At 47.5% G+C, this 11,412-nt stretch overlaps 1 protein-coding gene across 1 annotated transcript in view; it reads right to left on the reverse strand.

Moving 5' to 3' along the window:
- Positions 1 to 11,412, reverse strand: part of MFAP5 (microfibrillar associated protein 5) — a 16,262-nt gene that overhangs the window by 1,857 nt on the left and 2,993 nt on the right. The window contains exons 4-7 of the mRNA XM_018571344.1: positions 7,909 to 7,944; positions 6,474 to 6,506; positions 2,180 to 2,267; positions 58 to 131 (exon numbers count right to left, since the gene is read on the reverse strand). Coding sequence (XP_018426846.1) covers positions 58 to 131; positions 2,180 to 2,267; positions 6,474 to 6,506; positions 7,909 to 7,944 — 231 coding nt within the window. The remainder of the gene's footprint in view (positions 1 to 57; positions 132 to 2,179; positions 2,268 to 6,473; positions 6,507 to 7,908; positions 7,945 to 11,412) is intronic.

Raw genomic sequence — 11,412 nt, forward strand, 5'->3', positions numbered from 1 at the left:
CCCCCCCTATTAAACGAGATTGGCCATAACCCATCAGCTGAAACAAGCCAGACTCACCTTGAATAACCTCGTCCTCCTTACACATAATCCGCTTACAGATCTCCTTGTTCACCATGTATACTCGACGTACACTGCGGGCAGAGAATGGCACAAGTAAGATACAATCCCAGGCAATAGGCCCCCCTATACACCTTGTTATATATATACATTCTGGATAAAACACACAAACTAATACAGCTCTGCATTTATCAACAGATCCCTTGCAGTTCCCTGTGCATGGACCATGCTGATGGGAGGAGAGAGCCGAGAGATGAGTACATCAGCCTGCTGCTTCTCCTTTGACTGTCTAGTCGCAGGGTGGGGAGGTGACCTGCGAGTGTTACTTAACAGCAGCGGAGAAAAATCAGGTCTCCTGCCCTGCCAGACAGGGCTGTGCTTTGTGGCCGAGCTGTGTAAATCTCTGGGCTGGATGGGCAGAAATACAAATTCTTTGGCAGGTAGAACAGCACCTCCTATACGTGTCGCGTCTGTGTATTTAGCCATTTTGCTTGGAGTTTAATTTTAAATCTGATCACCTACAGAACCATGAGTGAACCTGTGCTTTGCCCCAGCAATTAGCTTCAGTGGTGGGCCCCTGCAGCAGTTAATACTCACCTTGCCTTCACTCTCCTGCTGTTCATTCATTGCTTGCCACTGAGGTGAAGAAGAAACACTCGGTGGGCAGACTTTACTTGAGCAAATGGCACCTCATACGCGTTTCAGGGCTCTGCTACTCTGTCGGAGTACCTGCCACTATGTACTGCAAGGCTTATGAAGTCACTGCATTGTGATTGGCCTGGACCAAGGGGGAAACCACTAAGTAGGGCTGCTATCAAACATTTTGGGACCCCTTACACAGCTTTAGGCCAGGGCCCCCTGCTCCCCCTCCTGCTCACCAACACTCCACATGTCCATCCACTGGCTGTCCCACCGAGTCAACCCACTGGTATTCCCAACAAGTCCGCCCACTGGCTGTCCCACCAAGTCTGCCCACTGGCTGTCCCACCAAGTCTGCCCACTGGCAACCCCACCAAGTCCACCCACTGGCCATCCCACCAAGTCCACCCACTGGCAGTCCCACCAAGTCCACCCACTGGCAGTCCAAGTCCACCCACTGGCAGTCCCACCAAGTCCACCTACTGGCAGTCCCACCAAGTCCACCCACTGGCAGTCCCACCAAGTCCGCCTACTGGCTGTCCCACCAAGTCCACCCACTGGCAATCCCACCAAGTCCACCCACTGACCATCCCACCAAGTCCACCAACTGGCCCTCCCACCAGGTCCGCACACTGGCCATCTCACCAAGTCCGCACGCTGACCATCCCACTGGGTCCTTCAATGCACCCATTTTTATTGTAACACTCTTGCAACTTAATATATTAAAAGTGTATTCCAAGCCATCGGTGTGTTCATTATTTAAGATTAAGGAAATGGGGTAGTAGCAGGAGCATACACCTTCCGGTCTTCTCATGCTGAGGTCGGGGGCTGACGTTGGGTGTCTTCTTGAAAATCCCATCATCCCTTTTTATGGGTCCATTGATGCTGATCTTCACACGCCTGATATGCACTGTCCCTTGGTGACATTGTAACATTGTAACTGCATTGCACGACGTCACATACACTGAAGGGTTGTGGTGCCATTTATTTTGAAAAAAGGTAACACATGCAGCTCACAACATGGCATGATAACACACCACTGTGCATTGTGGTGTGTTGCCAAAAATTGTGTTTTTTGGGACCTCATGGTACATTGCCAGCCCATTAATTTGAGTAGGCTGCATTTACCCAACACACGATGCAACAAAAGAGAGGAACTCTCCTAGACCTCAATGGGGTAAAAGTGTGGTAACCTCATGACACTTGTAGTCCATTGATTATTTTCTGTCAATCAGGCCTAGTTTGAACTCTAGCAACAACTGCATGGACTATTCCAGGGGTAGGCAGCTTTGGCACTCAAGCTGGCAAGCTGTGCTGAAACTACTAGTTCCATCATTTATCTGCCTCTGGGAGCGATGCTTGCGGCTGTCAGAGCCTTGCAATGCTTCCTGGGACTTGTAGTTCCACAACAGATGGACTTCCGAGGTTTCCTACCCCTGGACTATTCTCTTGGCTAAGCGGGATTTAGAGGAATTGGTCATACCTGGTGACACACAAGTAGCTGATGCACTGCTTGACCGGCTTCTGTACGGAGTACACCCGAGTGCACGGATACTGCACCTCCTTACAGTCTGCCAGAGAGAGAAAGAGAGAGAGGATGAGGACTGGGAGACAGAGCATGATGGATAGTACAGACCTCCTCGACCTTACCAGAGTGAGTCCCAAACAAACATGGCAGCTGAGCTGCATGAAACATGAAAAAAAGCCTACAAATAAACAATGCAAAACCCTCAGCCAAATACATTGGCGGCCATTGCTCATCTCATGGTAGGAAAAAAAAAAATTGTACTCTCCTTAAATTAATTTTCTCTAAGTTCATTGAGGGACACAGCTTTGATCAGAAGTGGTGGGTTGTAGCGCCACCTGCAGATGGCAGGACACTAGGTGCAAGTAAAAAGCAACCAAGGGGATGGCTCCATCTGCTGGTCTATCACCGCACATGCCAAAAAGACTCAATATCATGCAATGCAAGGAAACTATTTCTACATTGGCAACAGTCCCAAAAAGAACTTGAGTGGTAGGCATTGTGTCCCTCAATGAACACGATCCAATGCTTTGATCGAATGTTCAGAACCGGAAGCCATACTCGATTCAAGGGCGGGCAAAAAAAACCACGTAATCTACATAAGTGATCCCGACAGTTGTGGTGTTAGACCACCAGACTGAGCCATCCCCTTAGTTGCCTTTTACCTACACCGAGCATTCTATTCCTGCAGAGGGCACTATAGCCCAATGGTTGTTATCTATCAATCAGAGCTGTGTTCATCAATAAAGGCGGAGAAAAGGACAAAAATTCATTTTTTTAATTGCTCATTGAGAGGGGCAGCTTTGATCTAATGATCAGAACCGGAAGCTGTACTTGATTGGGGAACGGGCAAAACAAACGCACCAACAACATGAGTCATTTCAACAGTTGTGGTATTAGGCCAACTGAGGGAGCATTCCACTTAGTTACCTTTTACTTGCACCTAACATCCTCTTCTTCCAGAGGGCACTATAACCCAATAGTTGTTATCTATAGATCATAGCTGTGTCCCCCAATGAAGGATAGAGATATGCTATTTGCCTGCCTTTCCATGCTTTCTGAGTCACAATCACGATGCCCACATGCAGCAAGTAAAACCAGACCCTTGTTCCAGTGAAAATGAATCTTAGGAAGAACTGAAACTAAAGAATCAACATAACAGCCAGCCAACATGTTTAGGAAGAGTCAACAATGACTGGCTATGTAATTATCAAGTGCAAGTTTTCATCAAAAGATAACGGCACCTTCAAACAAAGTCAACTTATCCATTTTTCCCCCCCTGTTATGCTAACTTAGCATAACACCCACCTCCATCCCCCATGTATACTTACCATGCAATCATTCTGCATGGGACCATCTTCACGGTGTCTCCTGCCTTGGCAGAAGGTCCCATAAAACACTATGAGAAGCCACTTCATAGGCACCTGCTTCCAAGTAGCTTCCTATGAGGTCCCAAGGAACTATCTTCTGAGTGTCTCCTGCCTTGACAGAAGGTCCTATAAAACTCTATGGGAAGCCACTTCATAGGCACCTGCTTCCCATGAGGTCCCATGGAACCATCTTCGGAGTGTCTCCTGCCTAATTGGCAGAAGGTCCTATAAAACTCTATGGGAAGCCACTTCATAGGTACCTCCTTCCTAGTAGCTTCCCATGAGGTCCCATTGGAACCATCTTCTGAGTTTCTCCTGCCTTGGCAGAAGGTCCCATAACACACTATGAGAAGCCATTTCATAGGCACGTCCAGTGCACCAAAGATGGGCAGCAGAAATTAAACAAAAAGCGCAAGCCCTTGGAGCGATTGCCCTTACCCATGAGGGGGCCCGGGGGTTAGGTTTGCACTAGAAAGAAGGCTGGCTTATGCATTTATTATGCATTGTTATCATTCCGCAATTTTGTTTGACCAATGAAAGTAAGAGTACAAACAATGGTGAACCAATGGGACACAGATCACACAAAAAAAGCTGACAAGGGTTAGAACCTCCCTTACTCTATCCAAAAACTTTAAATAAAAAAAAAAAAAGTTTTGGCTTCAGTTCAAGTTTAATAAAAGGTGTGAAAATTAAGCATCGTCTGTCTGGTTTCATGCTTGCAGGCAATGTGTGACTTGGCGGGTTTCAGATAGACTGAACACCTGCAGAACATGGAGGCACATTAAACGGAGCCAAGAGCCACCTGTGGCTTCTTAAGGTCTTGATGAGTTACATCAGCAAAAGCAGCGAAAGGTGCCGAGTTTCAGATACCATTTCCATTCTAGGTTCGGTTCCCTTCTCCCCCTCTTTGGAAAAAGCCCCATATGAAGGCGTCAATACTCGCTGAATTTACACGAACGCCATAACAATGGCTGAAAGATTTAAGGGGCTCCTTCATATCTGTGCTGTGCATTAGACCTAATAAAGTGCAACCAAAGCCAAAACTTTCTGAATAGAGTGTAAAGGGATTAGAATCTCTGTCTGGTTTTTATTGCCGTCTGTGTCCCCGTTAGGAGACTCGCCATCTCTATTTATGACAGTTATCAGCGAAAAGTGAAAGAAAATCCCCAATTTTGGGTTGTCACCAGAACAGGAATAGGTGGGAAATCTTCCCATGGGGACAGTAGTTCTGGTGACCATCAGGGATTTCCATCTCTTTGAAGGGGTTTCCTGTGTAGCTATCAGACAGGAAGTGCAGGGAAATCTCCCCAATTGGACACAGATGGCAAAAAGAAGCTGACAAGGGTTATAACCCTCCCTTACTCTATCCAAAACGTTAAAAAATAATAGTCGTATGTTCTACTTGAAAGCAGACCTTCCATGCAAATGTCACGTCTAGGGTTGAGCTCAGGTTCAGACCAAACCCAGTCCAAACCTGAGCTCCTCCGATCAAGGATGTGCCATGGGCACTTCCGCTTAATCAGCTCTGGAGGGGGCATTCCCTGTCCTGTAGCCACGTGTAAGCAAAGGTGCGGGATGCAGTGATGTCATTGACTTTATATGGCCACATAGCCATATTGGGTATCGTTACCAAATAAATTAATGTAGCCATATAAGGTTCTGCATCCCGCCTCTTTGTTTACATCAAACTGGGGGTGAAGAATTCCCCTCCAGCAGCTGATTGGGTGGAACTGGAGTTCAGGAGGAGCTCCTCCCAGGTTAGGGGGATCTCAGGGTTGGACCGGGTTCAGACTGAACCTGAGCTCATCCTTAGTCATGTCATTGCACCTCCGGGAACAGCTGGGTGCTCGGAATCCCATGAGAATGTACTGTTGCAATAGTCTGCAGTGCATCCTCACGGATTTTGTACGTCCAGTTTTCACTAGCGCCAGTAATGAGGCTTGGTGATTTCACCTATACTTCGTATATATTGTGGTGGCACACGGCAGGTGCTTGCAAAACACGTCTATGCAGTCAATGGGCTTGAAACGCAGTTGTGGCGCGGTACTGCAATGCAAAATCTCCCTTGGGATAAAACATGCTTTATATGCTTTATACAAAAAGATGCTTTAAAAAATGTGCCACGGCATGTGTGTACACACCCATGCCCCCACCCCTCCCCAAGTTGCTGCCCATGGGAACAAGACGTTAGATGAATTGGAGGACCAGCTGTATTACATAACATTTCCCAGATGACTACAATTCAGCTTTCATGAAGGGTTCGCACTTTCATAGAAGGCCATCTGATGGCGGCAAGTGAAAAACATGAATAAGTCATGTGCAATAGTTCCAATTTACTTCCTATTTTTGTTTTTATCTCTGAATAGAATGAACAAAAAGAATGTTTATTTAAAAAAAACCCTTTGGTCTCGTTCACACGAGTGGTGAGGAGCCGATGTTTTTATCACTGTACAGCTGCAGTGCTACCATTGCAGCAGGCGGCAGAGGGGGCGGTAAACCCGCACAGCAACCACGTGGTTTTACCGCCCCCCCCTCCTGCAATGGTAGCACTCTGGCCGCACAGTGCTGTATACATCGAAGTGTGAATTTCAATAGAAAATCATATTGGGATTAAAAAAAAACAACAAAACTCTGCATTCAGGAAGCGCCAGTATTGCATCCTACATGCCGGGCAGCTGCTGCTCCACCGCCCCCTCAAAAGTGATCCACTGCAAATTGCTTTTCATAGGGCGGTGGAGACTGCAGCCCATGTGAACGAGGCCTATAAGAGAAGGTCTCTGATCCCTACTATGGACTGCCCTTTGAACATCATTGCTGCTGTTTGTTCTCATTTACCCCATCGTGCTGCAAAAGTTATTTTCACAATGTATGTATCTGCTTACCTCCAGCAGTTGTTACTGTATCCTCAGCGGCATCTGAAACACAGACAGGTTATATTACACCTTCTATTCAGATCAGATCGCTAAGGCTAGGTTCACAGATGCCAAGCTGTTTTCGCGCGGTTGTCGCGCGTTTTCCGATCGCGCGACTGTTCATTGTAAACCGTGCAGTTGTCACACGTTTTTCAATGTATAGAGATGTCTATGGGACCCAAACCGCGCGCGACAAACCGCAAAGGTGTGAGCAGACTCCATTGACTTCAATGCGAATCTGTTTTTTGCGCGATATCGCACGACTCAAACCGCGCGATAAATCGCCTAGGTGTGCACGGGCCCTAAAACACATTTTAGTACATATGTATAGGATGACTGACGTTTTGGCACTTGTCAGAACTGTCATTCTTTCTGTATGCAAGAAGAACGGTTTATTAACTTTCCCCTTGTGTATATTAAGGTGGTGCAGATTTGTGTACCCACAGCTAAGCGCCTCACCATCGCCACGTCAGACCGTGTAACTGCTATAGAGCCCGGAAGCAAAGGGGGCCCCCAGCTGTTTAGCTATGTGATGCTATACGCAGAATCAACAGCATCTGGCAAATACAGTTAGATAAAAATGAATCTATTTATCATTTGGGAATCCATCTATCCAATGGAAGCAATTATTATATTATCATTAAATAAATTGCTTCCCAGAGGGGGATTCTTTGATGTATTGCTTTCGCTATGGGGCCCCATCACACACAGGTTGAGGCCCTGTCTATGGCCATGCCTTATTTTACTTCATGGAACATAAATTAAAGTAGAACTTGTACTTCATGCAAGGTCCACCTTTTCATTAAGAGTCCCACCTTTATCTTATTCCTCTGCACTAAACTATCAAAAAACACCATATGGGGGAAAAACATTAGTAAATATACTAAGCCTGTTCCTTTGTCAGTGACAAGGGACCATGGAGCGGCCAATCAGGAAGCTGGAGGGCAAGTAATTACCCCCTCCTGGCTTCCTGATTGGCCGGGAAGCCAGCTCCGTTGTGACGATGGAGCATGGAGCCGGCTTCCCAGCCAATCAGGAAGCCGGGCGGCTAGTAATGCCTCACCGCCCAGCTTCCTGATACTGCAAGTTCCGGTATCAGGATAAGTATCGGGAGCATCGCCCAATGATGCTAGTATCGGTGCATCCCTAATATTATTAACTAACAGTGTAGAAGGTTTAGAACTTTCTGACAATATTTGTATAGCTGTTATTGTACGGATGTCACAAGGACAGGAAGTGAGGGGAAATCACCCCCGTGGAGTCATAGAGAGAAATAAAAACCTGACAGTCATTTTAACTGTAAAAGTAAAATATTTTTTGGATTTTAAAGTAGCAGAAATGTGTTGGGTGGATAATTACAGTATACAGTATATATAGGGCACACTGATATTTAAAGGCCACTTACCTGAGCCAGCGGTTGGAGTTGCCGTGTCGCCATCGTCTACAACAAAAAATATAACTGTTACACTTGTAACATTTCCCTGTGAATGGGAGATAACACCAAATCCGGCACCGCTCAACTATTCTAGAAGATAGCAAAGAAAAACTACTTTATATTTCATACTTCTTTAACCTCTTTCTACACTTTTCGGGTGTGGCACAAGCCATGTTGCATAGCTGAAACGTTCAGCTCTCATATTTAGTCCCATTGATTCCGTTATTATCAAGAGGTAGTTATATTCCACTGTTTGCCAAAAATGATTAAATGTACCCAAGCTACAGAAAAAAATGTGCATTTATAATTTTTTGCATTGGAGCCCTAAAAGCATTGCAATTTTGATCCCTGGTGCAATGTCCAGGCTCCTGCAGACTATTCCCCCTAACCAAAGTTAGTACCGAGGTACAGAACTTTGGTTATGGAGCTGAAAGACTACCGCAAGTCCATTGAAAACTATCAATCCCTCTGCCATAGTGGCAAAAGTTTATTCATTCACAGATTCTATGAATAGATTTGTGAATGGATGATGCTGGTGGAGCCACGCACAGCCTGCACATCTGATACATAGGGGTCTATTCACGAAGCTGCCGAAGGATCTAGCCGTAGCTTCGGCCGATCCTTCGGCTAGCTTTGGCCCCAGGACCCCTTCGGTTCACTAGAACCGAAGGGGTGCTGTACGGGCTATTCACTATAGCCCGTACAGCTCCCGAACGTGGCCGAGCGGCTCATTTGAGTCGAACGCATATGCATCGGCTCGGCTGAGCAGCGCTGAAAGCTGAAGCTGGCTGAGCGGCCGACAGCCTGCTTCTGACAGCTGGGCGGAGCCAGCCGTGATCTTCCGGCTGGCTCCGGCCACTTTCAGAGAGATCAGCGTCCATGGTTACCTGCTAACCAGGCACACTGATTTCCAGCAAACTCTCCCTGGCGCTCCGGGAGTCTCCCGCTCCCGGCCGCCAAGGAGAGAAACACTGCTGTTTCTTTTTTTTTCTTTATTCTGACACGAGCGATGTCAGAATAGTAAAAAAAAAACGTTTTTGCCCATTGGAATGCATTGCTAGATTCCTATTGGCTATTTTCAATTAGCATAAACCAGCGGCATTCAGCTATTCACTCACTGCTGTTCGGCATCTATAAGAATAGGCCGAACAGCAGTGAGTAGCCTGCCGGAGGTTCTGCTCAGCCGATCCAGATGTTGGATCAGCTGAGTCGAACTCCTTCCGCACTTCGGGTCAGCCAAACATGCTAAGCTTGTTCGGCCAACCCGAAGCCATGCGAAGCAAGCCGATGTACGGCTGAAATCAGACGTACAAGCCTGAAGTGAATAGCCGAACAGTGTTCGGCTCACTTCACTTGGGGTCGGTTGTTCACTCGGCTGCCCTCGGCAGCTTAGTGAATAGACCCGACATGATTCAGTAGCTGTTTACTGCCATGTAGTGGACTTTTATCAATACACTTGTGTGGGAATATTCAGTAAGATGTATTGCAAGGTGCGCTATGCAGCAACAGCTCATACACACAGGCATTGGGTGCAGATCAGAGGCGTAACTAGAAACCTCAGGGCCCCGGTGCAAGTAACCATGAAGGGCCACCCACTCCACCCCCTCATAAAAAAAATGTCGGTGCCTTGACAGCTACCAGGGGAAGTGCATGTGTGTAGTCCCAGGAGGCGGGACCGCCAGTTGAAATCATTGGACTCCATACAGGTTGGGCTGTGCGGATTAATTATTATTAATAATACATTTTTTTTTTTTAATTTAACTTTTTCTCATGTTTCTATTTTATTATTTTTTTTTTACTTTTTAGCATTTTTTAATTTTTTTACCATTTTTATTTATTTTATTCCTTCTTCCTTTTTTTTCCACTTAACTTTATTGCTATCACACAGGGGATTACAAGCCCCTGTGTGATAGCATTCGGAGGTGACAGGCTCTCTTTATGAGCCTGCCCTCCAATACAGAAGATAGAGCACACATGTGCTCTATCTTCTGTAAGCCTCGGGTTGTGACAGCTGACACCGGAGCGCTGCAAGTACAGCGGTCCTGTGTCACTGATCACGGAGGTTCTCCGCTCTGGTCTCCGCTCTCCATCCTGAACTGCCTTGCCGTGGGCTCTGGTCCCCGAGAAGAGCAGGGGACCCTAAAAACCCCAGCACAGAAGGAGGCAGCCAGGGGGGAGGGGGGACCATGGAGGGGGGCCGGACAAGTCACATGCAGGCCGCATACAAGTTACTTCTGCGGCTGTATAGAAGAAATGTCCTCACATTTAATGCTGGTCATGAGAACTTGCACTATATGCTATGACGTCAACGTTCCTTAGACCGCAGGATAGGGTTGCCACCTTTTCTTCCATCGAAACCCGAACACTCTAGCGACGCACAGAATTTTTTGGGGGAGAATGAGTTGCGGCTTATTAATATGTAAATATTACAGTTGAGACTATTTTCAGTGGGGGGCCAGTAGCCCCTATCTTACTTTTGGTTGCCCCTGTCTGCCTGACATCTTGTGTCCGGGTTTCTGCTGCCATGAAACCCGGACACAGCATCAAAACCCAAACTGTCCGGGTGAATCCTGGACAGGTGGCAACCCTACCGCAGAAGCAAAGGGGAGAAGAGGTTGCAACGACCAGTCTAGCTGCCCAGAGGGAGCCAACAGAAGCAGGGATCTAGTAAGTGCTTTTTCTGGTTCCCTTGGCATAAACATACAACTAGCCCTTACAATGTGGGGGTAGCCCAAGTATAAGGGTAGTTTTTTTGGTTTGCTCAGAGATGTGCTTTAAATATATCATGCCCATGGGCGCCTAGGACCTTACCATGTAATAATTAGGCATATTTCCCTGCCCAGGAGCCACAGCTACTGCGCACAGCAGCCCACAGAAATTAGTAACAGTATACGGCTGTGCGCGGATATGCACTGTTATGTGCCTAAACACAGTGGCGGAAGTATCGCCATAGCGAACCAAGGCTGCCGCTCTGGGGACCCGGGGCACAGGGGGGCCCTGCCAGGACAATGAACAAAGGGGTCCCCCTGATGCCGTGCAGGCCGCCTGATAGAGAGTCTATGGAGGCTCTGCAGGGTCACTCTCAGATATGTACAGGGTCTCAAGTGGGCTCTGCAGGGTGTCAGGTGGGCTGCGCAGCGTGTATTGTATGTACAGGGTGTCAAGTGGGGTCTGCAGGGTGTCAGGTGGGCTGTGTGGGGTCTATGGTATGTGTGGGGTCTCAAGTGGGCTCTGCAGGGTGTCAGGTGGGCTGTGCAGGGTCTATGGTATGTGCGTGGTCTCAAGTGGGCTGTGCAAGGTTTCTGGTATGTGGGGGGCCTCAGGTGGGCTCTGCAGGGTGTCAGGTGGGCTGTGTAGGGTCTTTGGTATGTGAGAGGTCTAAAGTGCGCTCTGCAGGATCTCAAGTATGCTGTTTGGGGTCTCAGGTGGGCTCTGTGGGGTCTCAGGTGGGCTCTGTGGGGTCTCAGGTGGGCT

Source organism: Nanorana parkeri, unplaced genomic scaffold (genome assembly GCF_000935625.1).
Source record: "Nanorana parkeri isolate BGI_ZX_2015 unplaced genomic scaffold, ASM93562v1 scaffold1738, whole genome shotgun sequence".
In the NCBI taxonomy this organism is placed as follows: Eukaryota; Metazoa; Chordata; class Amphibia; order Anura; family Dicroglossidae; genus Nanorana; species Nanorana parkeri.